The 23,800-nt window shown below is 41.5% G+C and overlaps 1 protein-coding gene across 1 annotated transcript in view; it reads left to right on the top strand.

Annotated features, from left to right (window-relative positions):
* Nucleotides 1–22,043, top strand: part of LOC148041937 (Plasma-membrane choline transporter family protein) — a 68,468-nt gene extending 46,425 nt beyond the window's left edge. Inside the window, exon 10 of the mRNA XM_087684236.1 lies at nt 21,578–22,043. Coding sequence (XP_087540362.1) covers nt 21,578–21,748 — 171 coding nt within the window. The 3' untranslated portion in view covers nt 21,749–22,043. The remainder of the gene's footprint in view (nt 1–21,577) is intronic.
* Nucleotides 22,044–23,800: the final 1,757 nt, after the last annotated feature.

Here is a 23,800-nt window from a genome sequence, read left to right as displayed (position 1 = left end):
TTAGACCTAGTTTGAGTCTTTCTCTTATTCCCTTCATCTCTAGGTGCCCGTGATGTACTTGCCTCATTGATTACTTTCTTGCTTGCCTGAGTTTGGACACGTACCCGCATGATAGGCATGGTCTCTACTACATCTACCTTCATCTTACCTCTCGCTATTTCTTCTTGGAGCCTTCTATCCGTGACCACCTGCTCTATTTTTATCACATTAACATTTGATTGAACAACAGAGGTTTCAGCTTGAACATAAGGTGGTTGTAAAATTGCAAGTCGTGACTGCTCTTGCTTTTGAGTCCTAGCACAAGGAGGGCTTACTTGTTGTCGAGGACCTCTGGCAGCGTGATCATATATTCTAAGGTGAGGACAATTATACATGCGATGTTCATTTTCTCCACATTTGTAATACAACATCTCCCTTGCTTGTCGCCGCATTTGTGGTCGATTCCTACCATTCTCCTCGAAAGGTCTCCTTATACCTTGCACAAGATTCACTCTCAAACCCTCTAGTTGATTAGTAAGATTGTTTATTTGTTGGATTGTGTCTTCTTAACCTCTAACAAGGCCTGGTGCATTAGATATATTTGCGGGAACTTGAGAGGCCTCTATAGTTGTGATGTTGTTTCCTAAAACTGCTTGGCTAGCTTGAACTTGGTAGAGAATCTTTCGATTCTTTTCCCTAGTGATTCTCAAAGCGTCTTTAAAACTGTTTGGAAATTTCACCTTTATCTTCTCCCTGAGCAAGGGCTACAAACCTGAAATAAATTGATCCTTTTGAAGGCAGTTTGGAGCTCTCTTACCAGGATTCAGTGAGTCTGACCACTGCTTCCAAAGCTTCAAAAACCCTTTCTCTTAAGTTGCATAACCATAAGGATCACTTTGATGGAGGGCCAAAAGCCGTTGCAATAACTCTTCAGCTGAGTTAGTTTGTTGAAATCTCTGCAAGAAAGCTGCCTTCAATCCCTCCCATTCAGCTCTTTGGACCGGATTTAGAGTTTGCAACCATATTCTATCTTCTTCCTTAAGCACCAAAGGAAAAGCCCTCAACTTTAATGCTTCATCATCCCTCCCAGAGACAAGGAAGGCCATCTCAAGTTTGTCCAAAAAATCCACTGCATTTTTTCCATTACGTCCAAAGAAGCTTGAAAATGCCATGTTGCCTTAGTAGAGTACAAAGATAAACACGTCTAGACTTAAGTTGTATTTTATGAGAGGAAGGACGAATGGGTTCACAGATGCATTGAATTCAGCAAGTTGTCTAGGTCCCAGTATGCTTCTAATAATGCCTTGGAATTTAAGCTTTGTGTTGGCTACAATATACATAGTTTGCATAGTAAGAGGTTGGATTGGTCCATACAACTTGCGGTGATTCATGAGAAACTATTATAATAAAATAAAGACATGTACATTGAAGGATGCATTGTAGTCTAGCATTGGGAAGATTATAGGTTCTGGTGATACAAGAATCTTTCTTAATCTTTCAGTCCCAAAGTACTTGACAAGACGCTGCTGGAAGAAAATCTTCCTATTGATGCATACATTAACTCGGATGTTTTGTACAGAGTGGAAGGTGTAGAAATTCGGGCCATTATTATTATTCATAAGTGGATACTACTTAAGGGAGCAGAGGGAATGCACTTTCTTGAATTATAAAGAATTTTCCCCAGAGTGTTTTTTTTTGGAACCCACAAACTTTGCTATATAGAGAATTTGCTCACCAGTGATTGTTCTTGCCTTAGTGTGTCCATTCTCGGCGCGACATATATTTCATAAGGTGTGATGGCCACCTTTTTAACCATACCCAATCTTTGAGCTAGCAACAGTTGAAGGTAGTCTCCATACTTTGCATCTCTACAAAACTCCACACCATTCATGCATAGTTGTCCTTTGATGTAGATTAGGCTAGAGAGAGAGAGGGATTTGATGATTTGGAGACGAGGATCTCCCGAAAGGGCCTTTACTTTGTTTGGAAAACACTCATGACAATTATGAGAACCTAGCAATTGATGACAACATGATTTTTTCCGTTGTGAGAGAATGAAATTTCCAAGGTGAACATCTTTTACCCGCATACGTGCCGTCATCCGATAGGCATACTTTTTTTCTTGGGATTCCTTGGGAGACCATTGTGGGAGTCGTGGACTTCGATCGGCTTCAAAAAGAGTTGGTGAAGGCGTTGGAGAAGAGCCACTTGGAGGACTTGTTGTAGAGGATTCACGACTATGTGTTGTATCGTCTCGCATAAGAAGGTAGAGAATTGTGGATGAGAATGTTCTCAGCAGGGGTATTGATTTATAATGAAGGAAATTCAGTATGGTAGCCTCCATACTATGCCAAACTCCCTTCTACCACAAAGTGAATGAGGTAAGGGTACCACCTAGTCATGGAAGAGCGAACTAGGACGCTATGCAAGAGGAAGAGGAGCTTCTGAGGGAGAAGAGAGAAAAACTAGGGAAGAGAGAGAGAGAGAGAGAGAGAGAGAGAGAGAGAGAGAGAGAGAGAGAGAGAGAGAGAGAGAGTGTGCGTGTGTGAGAGAGAACTACAAAAAATAGATGAATCAATAAAACTTAAGAGGGCACAAGAAATGGAGAACCCTCAAGATATAACCAATATACACAATATGGACACCAATAGCATGGGCTTATTACACTGTAGAGCATGCATAAGCTATAGTAAGGGAATGAACTGTATAAGCTCATGAGAGAGAACGGGGAAGGCTGAATAGGGCTGAGGAAGGCCTCTTGGCTCTCTCTTGCAAATTACAAAGGAGAAGGCCTCTTTATATAGGCCTTGAGGGTGTTTAGGGAGGAGGTTAAGATAGAATAGGAATTAACACCACCAAAGCTGCATTAAGGTGGTTCCACCAATGTGGAAGCTCCATCTAGATCTTTTGTTGACTAATTTTGTACTTAATCAAGTTCTGTCATAGGTGAGTTGTCTCCATTCTTTCCTCTATAGCTTGAGTCTAAGAGCTCTCCTATAAAAAAATATAGAGAATCTTAATAAAATAAGATCATATCTAGCAATAATGAAGAGAGAGTAGTGAGAATTCACACATTACTACTACAATTAATGATGATTTAAGGGTAATTTAGGAGGGGAATTTTAATGGTTTATTAGCTTAAAAGAGGAGAAAAGAGAGGAAAGGGTTGAGAGTCTAATGAAAGTTGTAGCGCGTGAGCTGAAGACTCCCAAACCTTTCTGCTCTCTTATCTTCTCTCTCAAGCTAATAAACCATTAGAATTCCCCTTCTAAATCACCCTCAAATCATTCTTAATTGTAGTAGTAATGTATGAATTGTCACTACTCTCTCTCCGTTATTGCTAGATATGAGCTTATTTTATGAAGATTCTCTATATTTTTTTATAGGAGAGCTTTTGGACTCAAGCTATGGGAGGGAGAATGGAGACAACTCACCTATGATGGAACTTGATTAAGTACAAAATTTGTCAACAAAACATCTAGATGGAGCTTTCACATTGGTGGAACTGTCTTAATGCAGCTTTGGTAGTGTTAATTCCTATTCTATCTTAACCTTCTTCCTAAACACCCTAAAGGCCTATATAAAGAGGCCGCCTCCTTTGTAATTTGCAAGAGATAGCCAAGAGGCCTTCTTCTGCCCTATTGAGCCTTTCCCATTCTCTCTTATGAGCTTATGCAGTTCATTCCCTTACTATAGCTTATGCATGCTCTACAATGTAATAAGCCTATGCTATTGGTGTCCATATTGTGTATATTGGTTATGTCTTAAGGGTTCTGCATTTTTTCTGCCCTCTTAAGTTCTATTGATTCATCTATTTTTTGTAGTTTTCTCTGTCTCTGTCTCTGTCTCTCTCTCTCTCTCTCTCTTAGTTTTCCTCTCTTCTCCCTCACAAGCTCCTCTCCCTCTTGCATAGCATCCTAGTCCGTTCTTCCATGACTAGGTGGTGCCCTTACCTCATTCACTCTGTGGCAGAAGGGAGTTAAGTATAGTATAGAGGCTGTAATACCGAATTTCTATCGTCATAAATTGGTGTCCCTACTGAGGACATTCTCATCCACAATTCTTTACCTCCTTATGCGGGACAATACAACACATAGTGGTGCATCCTCTACAATAACTGCTCCAAGTAGCTCTTCTCCAACGCCTTTACCAACTCTTTTTGAAGCTGGTCGAAGTCCACGACTCCCACAATGGTCTCCCAAGGAAGCCCAAGAAAGAAAATATGCCTATCGGATGACGGCACATATGCGGGTAACAGGTGATTACCTTAGAAATTCCATTCTCTCACAACGGAAAAAATCATATTGCCATCAATTGCTAGGTTCTCATAATTGTGGTGAGTGTTCCGCAAACAAAGTAAAGGCCCTTTCGGGAGGTCCTTGTCTCCAAGTCATCAAATCCCTCTCTCTCTCTAGTCTAATCCACATTAAAGAAGGACAACTATGCATGAACGGTGTGGAGTTTTGTAGAGGTGCAAAGTATGGAGACTACCTTCAACTGTTGATAGCTCAAAGGCTGGGTGTGATTGAAATTGTGGCCATCACACCTTATGAAATATATGTCGCCGAGGATGGACACACTAAGGCAAGAACAATTGCTGGTGAGCAAATTCTCTATATAGTAAAGTTGGTGGGTTCCAGAAAGAAACACTCTGGGAAAAATTCTTTATAATTCAAGAAAGTGCATTCTCTCTACTCCCTTAAGTAGTATCCACTTATGAATAATAATAATGGCCCGAATTTCTACACCTTTCACTCTGTATAAAACATCCGAGTTAATGTGTGTATCAGTAGGAAGATTTTCTTCCAACAGCGTCTTGTCATGTACTTTGGGGTTGAAAGATTAAGGAAGATTCTTGTATCACCAGAACCTATAATCTTCCCAATGCTAGACTACAATGCATTCTTCAATGTACATGTTTTTATTTTATTATAATAGTTTCTCATGAATCACCCGAGTTGTATGGACTAATCCAACCTCTTGCTATACAAACTGTGCATATTGTAACTAGCACAAAGCTTAGATTCCAAGGCATTATTAGAAGCATATTGGGACCTAGACGTCTTGTTGAAATCAATGCATCTGTGAACCCATTCATCCTTCCCCTCATAAAATATAACTTAAGTCTAGACGTGTTCATCTTTGTACTCTACTAAGGCAACATGGCATTTTCAAGCTTCTTTGGACGCAATGGGGAAAATGCAGTAGATTTTTTGGACAACCTTGAGATGGTCATTCTTGTCTCTGGGAGGGATGATGAAGCATTAAAGTGGAGGGCTTTTCCTTTGGTGCTCAAGAAAGAAGCTAGAATGTGGTTCCAAACTCTAAATCCGGCCCAAAGAGCTGAATGGGAGGGATTGAAGGCAGCTTTCTTGTAGAGATTTCAACAAACTAACTCAGCTGAAAAGTTATGGCAACGGCTCTTGACCCTCCATCAAAGTGATCCTTATGGTTATGTAACTTATGAGGAAGGGTTTTTGAAGCTTTGGGGGCAGTGGTCACACTGACTGAATCTTGGTGAGAGAGCTCCAAACTGTCTTCAAAAGGATCGATTTATTTCAGGTTTGTACCCCTTGCTCAGGGAGAAGGTAAATGTGAAATTTCCAAACACTTTTGAAGACGCTTTGAGAATCACTAGGGAAAAGAATCGAAAGATTCTCTACCAAGTCCAAGCTATCCAAGCAGTTTTAGGAAAGAACATCACAACTATGGAGGCCTCTCAAGTTCCCGCAAATATATCTAATACACCAGGCCTTGTTAGAGGTCAAGAAGACACGATCCAACAAATAAACAATCTTACTAATCAACTAGAGGATTTGAGAGTGAATCTTGTGCAAGGTATAAGAAGACCTTTCGAGGAGAATGGTAGGAATCGACCACAAATGCGGCGACAAGCAAGTGAGATGTTGTGTTACAACTGTGGAGAAAATGGACATGGCATGTATAATTGTCCTCACCTTAGAAGATATGATCACGCTACCAGAGGTCCTCAACAACAAGTAAGCCCTCCTTATGCTAGGACTCAAGAGCAAGAGCAGTCACACGACTTGCAATTTTACAACCACCTTATGTTCAAGCTGAAATCTCTGCTGTTCAACCAAATGTTAATGTGAGAAAAATAGAGGAGGTGGTCAGGGATAGAAGGTTCCAAGAAGAAATAGCGAGAGGTAAGATGAAGGTAGATGTAGTAGAGACCATGCCTATCAAGCGGGTACGTGTTCAAACTCAGGCAAGCAAGGAAGCAATCAATGAGGCAAGTACATCACGGGCACCTAGAGATGAAGGGAAGAAGAGAAAGACTCGAACTAGGTCTAAAATTGATATCTCCGACTTCACTTTGGGTTCTCGGACACAACCTTATGATCTGATAGCAGATACGAGCTCTCAAGGGCCAAAAATTACTTGGCCACAACTACTTCATGCCTCTCCAAAGCTACGACGACAATGGTAAAAAATGGTAATCACAAGCGCAAGGCAAGGTAAAATGGTTAGTGCAATCAAGGCATATGGCCTCAAAGATATAGTGCCTTTAGTGGAGGCTCAAATCAAAGGTCAACGGATTCGAAAATCGTATATCGATAGTGGAGCAGAGGTTTGTGTCATGACAGAAAAGCTTATGCATCAATTAGGCTTAGAAGTAATCGAATCCTCAACCTTTAGGGCAAAGATGACCAACAATGATGCGGTCACATGTGTGGGTGTAGTGAAAGCTTTGAGAGTTTTTGTTTTTGGAATCACTGCAACAGTGGATGTTTATATGATGCCAGTAAAGGGAGAAGGATATCCCCTCATCCTAGGGAGATCTTGGCTTATGGGCATCGGAGCTAGGCAAGATTGGGCAATAGGGGATCTGGAGTTGAGGCCACGTAATGTGGGTGGCCACGATCAAAAGGTGGTTTACAACTTGAAGAGTGGGCGTCAAGAGAACCTTGAACTAGAAACGTCTGCCGATGAGTGGAGCTCAAGTGGATGTTGCTCATCAGTAGAAGAGGAAGAGAGTTCAAGTGGAGAGAGTAATAGCACTCTCGAAGTTATGGACGTCACCTTAAAGGAACCTACCTCATCAGAAGACAACCCAAGAATCCAAGGAGAAGATATGTGGGATGCTAGCCTAGAGAAGATGATATCCAAGGATATAAAGGATGAAGAAAGGGAGGGTTATGCGAATGTTCTTAAGAAGCGTGCACCATTATTTATTTCTGATTATACTTACATTAAATGTGTCACTGCAGTGAAGCATCACATCCAACTCAAGGAAGGAAGCAAACCTGTAGTACAAAGATTGAGAAGACTGGGAGTTGTGCAACAAGATGCACTGTTGACGGAGGTAAAGAGATTTTTGAATGCATGATTCATATACCCAGTGAAAGATTTAGAATGGGTCTCCCCAGTAGTAGTGAGGCCAAAGAAAAATGGTAAGTGGCGAGTATGCATAGATTACAAGCCACTAAATGTTACAACAAAGAGGGACCACTTTCCTCTCTCATTTTAGGATGAAATCTTGAATGAAGTAGTGGGACATAAGCGGTATACAGTGTGTGATGGCTACTCGGGCTACTTCTAGATTCGCATTGCAGAGGAGGATCAAAAGAAGACCACTTTCATCACATAATGGAATTGTTTTGCCTTTCGGGTCATGCCCTTTGGTCTCACAAATGTCCGAGCAACCTTTCAACGATTCATGAATATGGTCTTCTAATCTTACTTTGGTAAGTCCATAAGGGTTTTCATCGATGACTTTTGTATTTATAGCTCAAGGAACATACATCTACGCAAGGTTGATGAAGGATTTACTCGCTTAGCTAGGTTGGGTAGACAACTAAATAAGGATAAATGTCACATTGGGAAAAGCAAGGTTACACTACTAGGGCATGTAGTGTCAATTGAAGGAATTGATGTAGATCCAAAAAAGGTAGAAACATTGCTAGCTCTACCTTCCCCAACCTCCATCAAACAATTATCTCATTCTTACAAAAGCTAAGATATTTGGGTAGATTTAAATACTTACTCTTTCACGCCATATATCCCCTGCAGCAAACTGACACGCCAAGAAACACTTGTATGGAGTGAACAAAGTGAAGGACATTTTAAGGAGATAAAGAAAATGTTGGGGTCATTTCCTATAATCCTCTAGCCTTGTTGGGAAGAAACATTCTTTGTAAACCCTAGCGTGGGAGAAGATGCCATTGGTGCTGCTCTCCTACAAAAAGATCCAAAAACATCCTTCATGAGGCCTGTGTATTTTGCCAACCGCCTCATGAAAGCCTCAGAGAAGGCTTATACATCTATAGAACAACTAGTGTTGGCCCTCATGTTTGCAGTAACCAAATTTCGGCCATATTTGCTTCCAAAGAGGTTCATGATTATCACTGTGGAGGAAATGTTTTCCTATGCACTAGAACATATGGAAATCCCTTACAAAATAGCAAAGTGGGTGGTCCGACTTCACGAGTTTGATTATACAGTGCAGGTTGAAAAAATAACTCGAGCATGTCTGGCTGATATTTTGACAAACAGGTGCTATGAAAAAAATCTCAGGATGAAAAGAAAGGACCTTCCACCACCCCCATCCATAAAGACTCTTGTAGATGCTTATAGCCTCTACTTTGATGGTGCATACAAGAGAACTAAAGATAAGGCAGCTGCAGACATTGTTGTTTTCTCTCCTTTAGGAGAGAAAATCTATGGTGAAGGAATAATCTTGAAAGGTGTCCACTCTAACAATGAGGCACAATATCAAGCTTTAAATAATGGTCTTTGTTGGTGTCTTAGTAATTCAATCGAGAGGTTGAATGCTTTTGGAGACTTCATGCTATTGGTAAGGCAGATCAAGGTACATGGGCATGCAAAAATAGAAACCTCTCTAGTAAAATGAGAGAGACCAAATCTCTTATGAGAAGATTTAGGGATGCACAAGTACATCATGTGCCAAGAGACCAAAACATTTAGCAAGGCAAGGAAGACTTAGAAGATATTCTATACCTCTTAGAGTAAGGAGAAGCTCCCAAACACCTGACTAAGGGAGAAAGACTGTGGCTAGCTCGGAAGGCTACAAGATATCGCATGGTAAATGATAGTTTGTATTGTCTTGGTAATAATGGTGTGCTTAGGAAAGTGCCTTCAAAGTGAAAATTTGAAAAAATCTTAAAAGCTTGCCATAATGATGTGTGTGGAGGTCACTTTGTGCATGATATCACAAGTAGAAAGGTTCTACAAGTCGGCTTTACTTGGCCCAGTCTACACCGAGATGTTAAATATTGGTGTCAAACATGTGAAGAATGTCAGAAATCAAGACCACGACGGCTCATAGCAGAACCCCAAACCCCAATTAAGGTCTATGGACCCTTTGAGAAGTGGGGAATTGATGCCATAGGGCCTCTACCACGCACTCCATTAAGAAAATAGTATATTATCATGGGGGTAGATTACATGACTAGATGGGCCGAGGCTATGCCAACTAGAAGAAGCACTGCTAAGGAAGTGAGTAAATTCATCTTTGATCACATTTGTTGTAGGTTTGGTACCCCTCTTGAAATACTATCAGATAGAGGACTAGGGTTTAGAGCTAATGTGGTGGGTGAACTCATGCAAAAGCTAAATATTCAACGACGACACTCTATCCCTTACTACCCTCAATGCAATGGATTGGTGGAGAAGGTAAATGGAATGGTTTGTAAAATCATCAGCAAACAAGTACATTCAAGGCCCCGGGATTGGTACAAGCACCTTAGTGGAGCTGTATGGGCTTACAAAACCTCCTTCAAAACCATGTTAGGGTTTACACATTTTCATCTAGTTTATGGACAAGAGGCTCTTTTGCCTATTGAGGTGAAATTAGCTAGCCTTCGGGTATTAGGTGGCACAGTAGGCTCTCAAAAAGAGAAGTTACATCAAAGATTACTGGACCTAGAGAGGCTACAATTGGATCGTGAAGAAGCCATCAACCACTACTTCCAAGAAGCTGAGAAGTGTAGAGAAAAGTTCAACAAGAAGCTAACAGATAAAAACATCAAGGAGGGATCTTTAGTGCTTCGATATGACAATCGCTTTGATAAAAGAAAGGATGGCAAGTTTCTCTACCGGTGGGAGGGACCGTTTTGGGCCATAAAAAAACTCAACAATGGCTCCTACAAACTTGAAGATATTGAGGGAAAAGTGCACAAGACCAGGGTGGATGGCGCTTAAAACCCTATCACATCAGGGTGGGGTTAGCTCAAGATACCAAAGAGTGTCTAGAGGTATAAATACCTCTAGCCATGTTGAGGGGGGCTATATGATCCGAGAAAATCACAAAAAAATATTTGTCTAACACTTTGTTGATTTTTTGTACATTTGGAGGTTTAAAATAAAGAAGAGGGTGGGAACAACCTCTTGGGAAATCCAAGAAATCACTGGATGGAAATATTTCATGGACCGGTTTACCAAGAGAGGGTGAAGAGTAAAGATCAATGAAGGAAGGTGAGGAAAAATGTGTAACGTGAAAAGAAAAGACATGAAATGGATTTGGAGCCATTCAAAGGGCATGTGAGGCTCATAATGTCATGGCTTTGAAGCCTTATGATAATTCAAACAAATGGGATCCTTTTTGCAAGCATTAGTGGAAGAAAAATCAGACACATGATTTTGTAATATTTTTAAAAAATATTTTCACTCCGATCCAAAAAAACTTTTCAACATGAAAGTTGTAGCGCGTAAGCTGAAGTTTCCGCTGGTATTTTTTTATAATTTTTTGGAGCTACGAGGTGGGAGATATGGCCAAAATGGTGGACGCCAACTTTTCCCAATTGCGGTGGAGACTACCTCCCAATTTTATACACACCCACACTTTCTTCCCCACACTTAACACTTCCATAAAACATCATTCATTAGACTCCCTACCCTTTCCCCTCTCTTCTCCTTTCTCTCAAGCTAATAAATCATCAGAATTCCCTTCCTAAATCACCCTCAAATCATCCTTAATTGTAGTAGTAATGTATGAATTCTCACTACTCTCTTTTCATTATTGCTAGATATGATCTTATTTTATGAAGATTCCCTATATTTTTTTATAGGAGAGCTCTTGGACTCAAGCTATGGGGGGGAGAATAGAGATAACTCACCTATGATGGAACTTGATTAAGTACAAAATTGGTCAATAAAATATCTAGATGGAGCTTCCACATTGGTGGAACCGCCTTAATGCAGCTTTGGTGGTGTTAATTCCTATTCTATCTTAACCTCCTGCCTAAACATCCTCAAGGCCTATATAAAGAGGCATTCTCCTTTGTAATTTGCAAGAGAGAGCCAATGATGGAACTTGATTAAGTACAAAATTGGTCAATAAAACATCTAGATGGAGCTTCCGCATTGGTGGAACCGCCTTAATGCAGCTTTGGTGGTGTTAATTCCTATTCTATCTTAACCTCCTGCCTAAACACCCTCAAGGCCTATATAAAGACGCATTCTCCTTTGTAATTTGCAAGAGAGAGCCAATGATGGAACTTGATTAAGTACAAAATTGGTCAATAAAACATCTAGATGGAGCTTCCACATTGGTGGAACCGCCTTAATGCAGCTTTGGTGGTGTTAATTCCTATTCTATCTTAACCTCCTGCCTAAACACCCTCAAGGCCTATATAAAGACGCATTTCAAGTTCAACTTGAATGATTCATAGTCCTCTATGCATTCTTGGGTCTTCTTTTCCAAGTAAGCATAATCTAAGGTCTTCTTTTTGCCATCTATTAATTATCTTGAGTATCCATGAACCATCATAAATATAAAAGTCCTTCCTTTTCTTCAAGCATAATTCCATTTAGTGATGTCCATTGTCTCAAAGAATCCCGGTAACTAATGAGATACACCATCGCGCTAGCTCCCTCAGCCTCTATCCCGCTATTCCCCTGCCATCCCCCCTGCCTTCTATACCGCCTCTCCCTCGTCTCCCCCTAGCGGGACCCTCCACACCGCCGCCTCCGCCTCTGCTCGATGCCATGCCGCCTGCTCCCCCGCCTCCCTTGCCTCACCCACGCCGTCTACTCGCCCCCGCTTGAAAATCCCCCCCACCCTCTCCCCCCCCTCGCGTGAACCCGGCCTGTCCTCCCGTCTGAAGATCTGTTTCCCTGTCCCTCCGCCTCCACCGCCTGCCCCTCCGCCTTTTCCCGTACGGGGGTCCGGCTCTATCTGACAGGCCTAACACATGCGTTCGCCCTGTTGCAAGCTGGCCTACAACGGTGTCCAACATCTCCCCCGCCGTGCCATCGGCCCTCCTCCCCTTGCCATTGGCCCTCCTCCCCTCTAGTTGCTCCCTTCCTCTGTAGCAACATTCCCCTCCCCCCCCCCCCCCCCCCTTGACAATGTAGCAATGTGAGTGATAGGTCCTTAGCAGGGACGTGCAATGGAAACCTTTGGTTAGACGTCGGTGCATTCTATGAGTGCCCCCCAGTCAAACACCTTGCGCGTCGTCCTCTTTGAGGAACAGCTCTTAGGCGTCCGTGCCATAGAGCTGGAGCTTAAAGAAACAACGATCTCTGGTCAGATAGTAGGACACTCTCCATCCAGGGCCCAACTTTGGGATTAGCTTCACTCCACGCTGCACATCGGCACAACGCAGATTGTGAAGGTGGTTTTAATGGATCAAGGGATCTTCGTGGTACAACTCACCAGCAGATCTGGGAAGAGGAGAGAGCACTCCGGTGGGACCTTGCAGCCACGTAGAGATTACTATAGGAGGCACCAGGGAATCCCACCCTCCACGCATAGAAGGTGCATACGCAAGCAGCCATTGTCGGTCTAGAGGACAGGCGCTTGGAGTTCTCATTCCGCACCTTAGAAGCCTTCTGGTTCGGAAGGGGGACACGATGTGCAGGGAGTTTTTCTAGGCGCACCAGCCCCGCACCTCAGGAGAGTAGATACACAGTCTTTAGGATCAGTATGGGAGGACTCGTTCTAGCCTAGATGAGGTGATAGAGATTGCTATCGAATACTACAAATGCCTTTTCCAGCAGGAGACAGCCTCAGCTAGAGGCTAGTGATGTAGACAGGAGGTGTGAGACACACCCCGTCCCTTGTCACAGAGGAGATGGGATGCTCGCTCCAAGCCCCTTCACAGAGAAGAAACTAGAGGAGGCTTTCCATACATAGGATGGGCAAAAATGCCCGGGAGAGGATGGCCTCTCCAAGGTCTTCTTCATTAGCTATTGGAAAGTGGTGAAGAACCCCCTGCTGCTATGGTTGGCCACTGCGGTCGCCCAAGAAGCCGCTGAGGTTCTTGGAGTACATAGCCAGGATTGGCAGGCACGTACTGATGCAGGAGTACATGGATTGGGCGCCGTCATGTAGTAGACCACTTGGTGGAGCACATCACGGAGTTTTTTCGACAGACCTTTTGGCACCGCCTATGGGATAGCTGGAGGCCGAGGAGGGTATCGTATTTCTTATGATTGGTGGCACATGGAGGCCTGGCGGTGGGAAGTTGGCTAGCCCAGATGTAGAAGGAGGGAGGCTGTAAGTGCTGCGCACGGCAGCCTCTGGAAACTCCAAAGCACTGCCTTTGGTCGTGTGAGGCGATGTAGCTCGTATGGAGAGGAGCATGCTGCATCCTCTGCCGTATAGCATCGAGCCTTGGATGTATCTCATGGGGAGCTTTTTGTTGGTAGGTAGTCAGCCAGGGCCGTCACCTTCTGTATGAGGCCGGGATGCAGGACACGATATTCATTATTGAGGTAGGGTCGTGTGTAGTGGTTGGGTTGAAGGCTCTACCCATCTGCCAAGTACTGGAGTCCCCCAACAGACCGTTTTGAGGTATGGGAGATCATAGGGAGTCTTACTGGATGGCATATCTGGAAGGTGCGGCATCAGGAGGCTTTTGGCGGAGAGAGGCTTTCAGCACAAGCGACCTTAGCAGAGCTCTGGACCTCTATCATCCACTCCCTCCCCGGCCGATGGGACTAGGTGCAAGGCGAGCCTAGAGCTCTTCAGGAGCTCCGTTTTCATTTCATGCGTACTTGGGGCGGCCAGGACTTGTTTTTCGTATTGCAGGCAGGCAACCCTCCATGGATTCTTGCCTCCATCTCTCCTAGATCGCCCTAAGAGGCTTGTACATTTGAAATATGATATATCTGTGACTTTGCATGAGCTCCAGCTAGCTTGTTGAGCAAGAGCACTTCCTTGTATTTAGATTTGTTCTGAAGTTATATAATTAGCCACACTTTATTTGCAAAAAAGAAGAAGAAAAAAGAAGTTCAATGAAAAACTCTTAAATCTGAAGATTATGAAAGAGTCTTGTGCTTAGATATGATAACAGGTTTGACAACATGAAGAATCGTAAGTTTGATGCTAAATGAGAAGAATCTTTTGTTGTACTAGAGAGGTATTCCAATGGCAGCTATTACTTACAAGATATCTCTGACAAGATACATAAAAACCGCGTGAATAGCTGGTTATTGAAATCATATCATTGTAGAGTCTTTCACTATGGTGTGTCTCCCGGGAAGAAGACCCTGCAAACCTATTGACACTGACAAAAAACACAAAGATGATGCTAGAGGCATGAATATCTCTAGCTTAAGGGGAGGGCTAAATATGATATGTCCATTTCATAACCTTTTTCTTTTCTATGTGAACCTCGTCTTAGATTTACACAAGTTATATATAGCTTTTGGATGCGTAGTTTAAGCCTTATATAGGAACCAATGTTTATAAATGCTTATACATTTATACGAAATAAGAGAGATTTACTTTTTTTAAAAGAATTTCCTTTATAGAAATAATCATTTTGTACAATATTTATCTACAATAATTCTAACATTGGGCTTGGATGGATTTGCAGGTGAGCCACATGATTTTAAAAAACCTTAGAGTGGTATATAAGTGTCTCTTCACATTTAAGAAAATGGTACCAAACATACAAAAAAATTAGCATGAGAACGAGGGGATATAAGGACATCTATAAAAAATGCAAAGTTCTTAGCTACTTGGAGCCAAGAACTTTAAAAATGAAAGGAGGAGGTGGGACCAAGCTTAGACACACACATGCCTTGAAGTATTTTAAGGAAATACTTTGATAACTCTCCTATGTGATGTATACATCCGATTCCCTTTTTTTTCTCTCTTATATTTTCTTATATTATGCATCTTACTTTCTCGATACTATTAACTATGATACTCTCTCTTTTAATATTTAGAGCTTTATAAACAGTACATGTATAGAAAAAGCTTTGAGTCACCAAAAGAAGAAAATGTAGTAATATATTAGTGTACAAAGAAATTCGTAATAAAGGCCACATCTACAATGGTGGAGATTTAAGACCCTTCTGAATTATTATTTAAGCTTTGTTTTCATAAATTTCTCTTAAAAGTAAGCTTTCTCTCCTTTTGGAGGATGAATTATATTGTAAGAAATATATATATATATATATATATATATATATATTTGTATTTTCTCTACTTAAAGCCTTACAAAACAATCAATCCCATAATGTAAAGCATCACATTATATTAGTAATGTATATGCACAACTCTCTCACACATTTTTCAACCTTTGTAGTTTACCCTTCTTTTTCTTTTTATTTTGGAAAGTTTGACTATGAAGATGTATACATATAAGACAACAAAATACATTATGAATGAAGATTCCATGTATTGCTTTACATCGCCTAGTGCATTATTCAATTTGGAACTCTAATCAATTAAGATTATACTTAATTGATTGGGTTTAGCAAATAATATAATCCAATCAAGTGCCTATAAAAGAAGACCCCTTTTAGCTTTCAAGGGGAGATATACATATTCCAGTCCACCACTATTTTCACTATCTCTATTATCTTTATCTTCTCCACCGTTTTTTCATCCCTCTCCACTTGACCATCCTTCTTTCCTACTTTATTACACATACCATCTCTCTCCTCCACACTCACTCATCCATCTTTCAATTCCATCACTCTCCTTGCCTCTCTCTTTATCATACCCTCACCCTCTCTTATCCTTGCTCTCATTCTCTATCTCTTCACTATCTCCTTTCTCCCCATTCCACTATCCCCAACCCCCTCTGCACCATCATTCTCTCCACCCTCTCTTTTTCCCTTTCTACATAGTCCCCACCATTCTTTGCCCCACAATTTTGGGTTGGGATGTATTAGTTATAACTATAAATATTATCCCCAATCCCATTCCACTATCCCTAAACCCCTTTGCACCATCATCCTCTCCACCTCTTCTTTTTCCCTTTCTACATAGTCGCCACTATTATCTTCCTTACCATTTTTTGTTGGGATGCATTAGTTGTAACTGTAAATTTTAGCGTCTTCAATTATTTGCTTCATATTGCATCATACATTTTTCTCTCTTTTTATTTCATATCATCACCTCTCTACTCATGTGTGTAGAAAATGTCCTAGTCCACTTTCAATTTGTTTGAATGGTGCCCCTTTTGCATCCCTTAATATGAGGAGATTAATCCCATTTTTATAGAGGCTATAAGTGCTCATTCTTTGCATCATTGATTATGCCAAAGCCTTTGGCTAACAAATAATTATTATCGAGTTAGATATTGAGAAGGCTTTTGATCATGTCAATTGGTCTTTTATATGGCATTTGATATCTACCATGGGCTGTGATCTCTACATGAGTTCTCTCATTAAAACTATTAGTTATGATGCAATGACACGTTGCGCTTAATGGGGGAGTCATAGAAGAGATTGCTTTATCTCATTCTCTTAATCAAGGATGCTCTCTCAATCCTTTATTGTTTGCATTGATCACTCATCCCATGCTTTCTTATTTGGATGAGTTGGTCGAGGATGGGGAGATTGTTGGTCTATCTCTTCCCAGTGGTTCTCAACTTTTGGGTCAATCTTTGGTAGATGATTTCTGTATGTTTCTCAAGGCTAATCGAACTAATGTCAATTGAGCAATGGTAGTTTCCTCGCCTTTATATTAATGCTAAAAATCAACATTGATCTGCTCTATAGAGATAGATTTGTAAGAATTGGGCTGGCATGGAGTTGTTGTTTCCAAAGGGTATATTATGGGGCACTTGGGATATCCCATTGGTATGGATTTCCTGCTCGAGCACTGCTTGATTGGATGTCCTTCAGAATTCATGATAGGTTTATGTATTAGAAATCTCAGGGCTAGCCTCTTTATGTGTGGCTCAAAGTGACACAATCTATCATGATTAGTATGGTCTTTTATTTTCTACCCCTTCTTTCGTGGACCAAGAAGTCTCTCTCGGAGTTGGTGTAGTTTATCAATTTTTTATTATGAAAAAAGAAAGACAATCATTTGGGTTAAGTGTGGACATCTTGGTAGCATGTTGTTACTTAGAAGTGATTGGGTGGAGCTGCTTTATTGGATGTTAATCTTCACATGACAGCTTTGAGAATGACGCTTTTGCAAGGCCTTTGCGTGTGTATTCATCCTTGGATTGGTGCTACAAATTTTTTTATTGAGGAGATTGGTATCTTCCAAGGTCACACAATTATCCAGGTATCTTGATGGCATGTGCTAAATTCTACAAGGCCTCTTAAATTATTGTAGTCATTTGTTTTGATTCATTTGATTGCATCTTGGCAAGAGATACTTCGCTTTATAGTCTGATCTCCGAAAGGAGGCTAATTCATTACAAGCAGAAGTGTTGACTACATATAGACTGCTTCATTGGCTAGATAAAGATTTTCAGCGAGATAAATTTAATCAGATGGCTCGATTGGGGTTGCAATTGGTACATGATGCTTTCATTCTTGGGCAACCTTGTCTTTATTCTTTCCGCTGCATACACCGGCACTTTCATGTGCGTAGAGACTATAGCCAGATTTGGTCAACCTTGTAGGACCAACTTAGCGGTATAATCCATTGCCTAGTTTTCAATGTGCTTCATCATGGCAGGATTGGATGCTTGTGAAACTAGATGATTTTTAGAAAAGGTTGGCTAATTAGATCTACCACAAGATGATAGAGGACAAGCAATGGGTCATTGAGAAAGCAAGTAAAGTCTGGCATGCTTGGGATTGCAAAGAGAAGTGGTGCAATAGATTTCTTCAATTGTGGAGGTCCAAGATTCCTTATCAGGTAAAAGTTTTTTTATGGAGGCTACTTATCGGTGATCTTCCTACTGGGGATGTCCCACATGTCCACAAGATCTCACAAGGCCATTGTGTCTTTTGCACTACTTGTGATGAGACACCAATTCACCTCTTCATCTCTTGCCTTTTGGCGAGACAAATTTGGAGCTTTGTTTCCCATGTATGGACCTTGGTGACTCATCAACAACAGACGCCCATCCGTTCTTGGGTCTTGGGCAAGATGCTTTTGTTGTCTTCTTTGCACTCAGATTATGCCCGCCTTTTCCAATTTCTCAGATGGACAGCTCTCTAGCACATTTAACGTATCCGTAATACCTTTATTTTTGACTTGGCCTCGGGTATTTGTGGGTATGTGGCTTATTTTCAAGAATTATGGTAGAAGTCTCACCAAATTTTATTTAAATCCCGAAAAATTTGCTGCCAAATCTGATTGTCACTGTAAGTTAATGTTGTTGTACCACGTGTTATTTGCCATGGAATGCGTGTCGGGCAAAAGCTCCAAATCTCTTTGCAAAATTTCAAAGAAATTGAAGAAATTTTTACCTTATAGATTGAATTTCAGCCAAAATGTTGCCTTGGGATGCGTATCAATAGTAACCAACAGCTGGAATCCGCCTCATAATGGGTGTTGGACCCTCTAGACCAAGAAGCCCCAAATTTGTTGCAGAAATCTGGAAGAAATTGTGCAATATCGCATTGTTCGGTGTTGATTTGTGCATTGCCGGCCGATTCGAGCAAAAGCCCTGAAACTTGGGCACCTCAGCAAGGGCACATATTACACGGGACCTTCGAGCCAACTTGGTGGTGGGCAGAGCAGAAAGAGGAGCAGGCGGGCAGCTCAGAGGTAGTGGACGTCAGTTACAGGCAGTGTTGTGGGAGATGGTGCAGATGGCGGCGGCGGCACAGAGTGCAGGTAGAGGTGTTGTGGGTCAGCGTAGAAGGAGTGGACTTTGGAGTGTTGGCAAGCCTGGTGTAGACAGGGAGGAGGCAGTGGTGTAGGCAGGATACAGTGTGCAGGCGATAGGGAGCAGGTGGCGGTGCTAGCAAATTTGATGGGAGCAGACGGAGGGAGTGCTGCATAGTGGCAATCATCCCAGGCACAGGCAGCACTTCAAGTGGATTGGGTAGGGCATCAGTGGTGTGCTGGAGACGCTGAGGGCGTTGCAGGGCAGTGTTGGCAGCAGAATCGCGCCGGAACCCCCCCCCCCCCCCGCCCCCCGCCCCCCCCCCATGCTTGTGTGGATACCAAAGTTGCTGGTGGTTCAGGTAGATTGAGCTGTGGTGGTGGTGCTGCCAGGCAGTAGGAGCTGCATGAACTCAGCTGATGCAGCTGATGGAGGTTCCTCGAAGAAGGCAGCAGCAGCAACTGAATCTCAGCTGAGCTGAGCAGCTCACAGCTCCCTCTCGTCCTCATATGTACGAAAGCTGGTGGTAGCAGGACCTTGGGCAGAGCGGCGCCAGCTAGCGGTGGTCGAACGGAATGTGCAAAAAGCAAAAGTACAACACTAAGCTAGGTCATGGGTTCACCTAACGAATCTTCCACCAACTAAATAGAGTTAGGCAATAGTTGCATTCGTACTACGTACAGACTAGTTCGTTCTGTACTATACCGCACGTATCCGTACCATTTTGTATCAAAAAACAGGCTATTTTTGGCCTCTGAAGACTAGACCATACAATATCTTCCAACTCCTAAGCCTTATGTTTATTATCATAATTCCAAGTCTCTCATACACACACACACACACACTCTCTCTCTCTCCCAACTTCCAAGATGAGTATGCAATTCCAAGAGCATGCCTCTCTCTCTCTCTCTCTCTCTCTCTCTCTCTCTCTCTCTCTCGTCTCACACACACACACAAAAGAATGAAGAGCCTGTTTGTCCATCCACCCTAAACTTTGCTTTGTTCTTTGATGTATTACATATACACTCCCATTTGTCTTCTAGTAGCGCATTGCGCATGTTGTGCATGAGGTTTTTCCTTGTTATCCTCATGTATTCATCCGATTAACTCAAGTGACATTGCTATTTTAGCTCTAAACATGTGTTCTAATATCTATAATCCAAAATAACCAAGTTTTTGTTTTTTTTTTCGTACTAATATTGTACGGTACCTTATAAAAGCATAAGGTACCAATTAGTACCGTATTTTATCGTACCGTACTGTATCATACCTTTCATACCTGACAACCCTGAGTTAGGCTAACTTACTCTAGTCCCTAGTGTCACTACTTTTTATGTCAAAGGACACTAGATACGTATACACTACATTGACACTTATTAAAAGTGTCCGCACCACATGAATTACATGGGCATTGTTCAGATTTGGCAAATTCTAAGAGATGGGCCATAGAGGAATTCGAGGATGTTGTTCGGTAGGTTGGGTGGCCCATAAATCCATATTGGCCTTTAAGTGGGAGGTTGTTGAGATAAAGCCCAATGATCAATAGCCAAACAAGCACCTCTTGTATAAATACACACTATACAGTCATATATAAGTGAAGGTAGCAAAGAATAAGGGTACCATTCATTATACAATGTATCTACAAACACTTTTGTGAGTGTCTCTCTCTCAACCCTCTTGCACTCCATAGCTTTGACCTTGCATCCCACCATTGCTTCCCTCTCATGGGCCTCAAACCTCTCTGTCTCTTGGACCAAGATGGAGGTGGGTGAAGTGAAGCTTGCTCTCTGTCAAACAAAACAGCCCATCTTGAATGTGAATGTCAATCCCAACTCTAGGATTTCAAAACCTATTCTATCTTTTGGGAAATTGCATCAATTAGTTAGTTAACTTGTTTCTGTGAATAGTGATCCCTATGGTTTACGAATCCATTCCATTAAGATACAAGCAGACACATGCATAAATGCACTGGAGTTTGATAGTGCATCTACATCTAGTTCTATATGCATGTGATCCTTACCATCCATGGAGTTCAACTGTCTACCTGCCTGCCCTCACCTTGACTTTCACGAAGAGTTTTTTATAAAAATGTTGGAGTTCAAGCCCCATATAAAGGCCATAAGTTTCTGACTTGATTTCTTTTGATAAACTGTTTAGCTTGAAAGACATGGTCTTATGGTGGCATCATGTGTGATAACGGTGCTTTGAAGTGTAGTGAACCTAGGAAATTTGTCCCCTTCTGCACAGGATTGGACTTGCAATGTGGAGGTCCCATCCACCACGGATAGGAAAAGTGAGTTGGTCGTGGATGAGGTTGTGTTTGTCACAGGTTGCTGTTAGAATTGTAGATCCTTCCTTGATCCAACACAGATGAATCAAGACTATGGTATGTGAGTGAAGGCCAAATGCAGTTCTATAATAGTGATTGAACTTTGACCATACATGTGCTTCAGATTCTTTCTTAAATCAATCTCTTTCTTGTCTTCTGATGACACCTTCTGTACGTGTGCAGAAATGCTTTCTGACTTTGCCAAATTGTCAAGTTTTGGAGTTACTTTTGACAGCAAAGCAAGCTGTAAATGTGTTTGCCTCATGTATTTGAGTCTCATGATACACACGTTTCTGATTTGCAGTTTTGCTGGGGCATTGGCTATGTGGTGGCATCCTTATTCTTTGCAGTTGTTGAAATGACCATTGATACAATCATTCTCTCATTTTGCGAGGACATTGAAGAACACAATGGCACCCCGCTCTATGCTCCTCCACTTCTAATGGAGACATTGAACAGACACAACACAAGTTGATTCTCTGAGACATAAACTTTGTATGGGTAGGGCTCAATCTTTAAATTTTTTGGTCTCACCTGGTTATCCAATTATTGCAACAGCCATTCATTTTGAGCAGACCTTTTGGAAAGGAGGAAAGGTGATATGCTGCATTCATGTGGGTAGCGGTAGTATTAGTAGGCAAACTATGCCTCCTTGCCATTATACCATCTGTGTATAGTCTATACGAAGAATGGACACCTGATTCTCATTCATCATCAAAACCTTCAATGTAAAGAAACGCCTTAGCTTACATGGTTATGTTCTTCCTCAATATTGCAACAATTCTTACGTTGTGTTGGAGTGTCTATGGTTTGAATTAACATTACCTTACAAGGATATGGACAGAGAGGCTGAACCATGTGAGCATGCAAGCTGCATTCAGTGATGGAATCGAATTATGTGGTTGTGCAATCCCCATCAAATTTTGATAGTGGCATCAACCATGTGATCAGCAATTTTTTTCCCTTTTTGGATTGCAACATCATGTCTCCAAATTACTACGAATGACTTGGATGTCTATAAAACAATGACCTTCAAGGAAATCATGGGGTTGCAACATCATGTCTCCAAGTTACTGTGAATGACTTTAAATGCTCTAAAAACTATGAGCTACAAGATAAATTATATGTTCCTTTTTTCTACCCGTGCAGCCCAATACTCATTTTTAGCTACAAATTTCTTAGTTTTTTTGGATTGTAATTATAACTGGTGGATTTTCCTCATACAGTTTCTACTTATTATTGAGTTCAGCTTCTAGACAGCAGGCTGGTTTTTTTGTGGCATAGTTAATTCTTTTCTTTGCTGTAACTAATTGATTTCTTAATGCTTCCATGTCTGCTGTGTCCATGTGAGTAGTGTATATGCCTGTTGCTGTGTCATGTCTGATGCCTTATTGTTGTTGTTGCTACCCATTTACAATATGTGTCTAATTCTATATACTTGACTCTATTATCTATGTATGAATTCTATACTCTTGAGTCTATTATCTATGTATGTGCATATATATATATGTTTTGTTTTTGTTTTCTGAGATAACACACACACACCAATACCCACAGGGTGGGTATCTCCCCTCCAAACATCAGCCAAGAGAGTGGCAAGAGCCACGCCATTTGTATGAGTAATGAATTGCAAAGCTGATAACTTTGCCTAGAAATATATTGATGCATATGCAAATTCCTTGCTAGAACACATGCAACTTGTTTGCAATAGGTGTGGTGACTCCTTGTTCGGTGAAGCGGCTAGCATGTGCCAATCATTGCCATGTTTGTTGATTGTCTTTGCCTTTGGTTGGGTGAGTGAGTGCAATTGAACCAACTTTACATGTGGTTCTTGTGTGAAACAAATGATCTTGCAAAGTTTCCATCAAGTTCAATTAACATGTCAAAAGACGGGTGATGTCCTTGTAGCAAGCTGAAAATATTTCCACTTGAAACATAGATGGTAATTGGCCATGAATAGATATGCGCCGCTGGGGAAGCGAAACCCAAGGTTTGAACTCATGCACCCACAATACTCAAACCACTAGGTTATGATCTTATTGGCATTAAATGTTCATTGAAAGAGCTTGCTTTCCAAAAAGTCTAGTAAAGAAAAACAATCATGGGGAAGATAGTGGCAAAAATTTATGCAAGCATAAACAATGGCTAAGGACTAGTTGTGATCAATGCTCACCATAGGGTTGAGTTGGCGTTGGGAAAGGGGATGTGCAATGTGGGTAGTAAGTTAATAAAGTGATGCTGATATCCAATGTGACCTAAGCAGTTGTTTGCCTTATTTGAGAGCGGAGTTTGCATTCTAAGTATGGGGATGATTTTATTGGGATTAGGGACGAGGCCTTCAATTGAAATACCTTGTACAAGCAATGTCTTGTCAATGATGACAAAGTGACACTTGGATTAATACAAAGCCTAGTTTCTTTACATCTATAGAATAATTTCTCAAATTGTTGAAGACGTGAATTGAGGCCCTCTATGAGAGTCATTCCCTTGTCACTTGAGAAGATAGAAAAACCATCAAAGAAATATT

Source organism: Lygodium microphyllum, chromosome 1, assembly GCF_053477565.2.
Source record: "Lygodium microphyllum isolate KBCC chromosome 1, Lygodium_microphyllum_v1.1.10, whole genome shotgun sequence".
NCBI lineage: Eukaryota > Viridiplantae > Streptophyta > Polypodiopsida > Schizaeales > Lygodiaceae > Lygodium > Lygodium microphyllum.
This window is presented reverse-complemented; position numbering and strand designations above follow the sequence as displayed.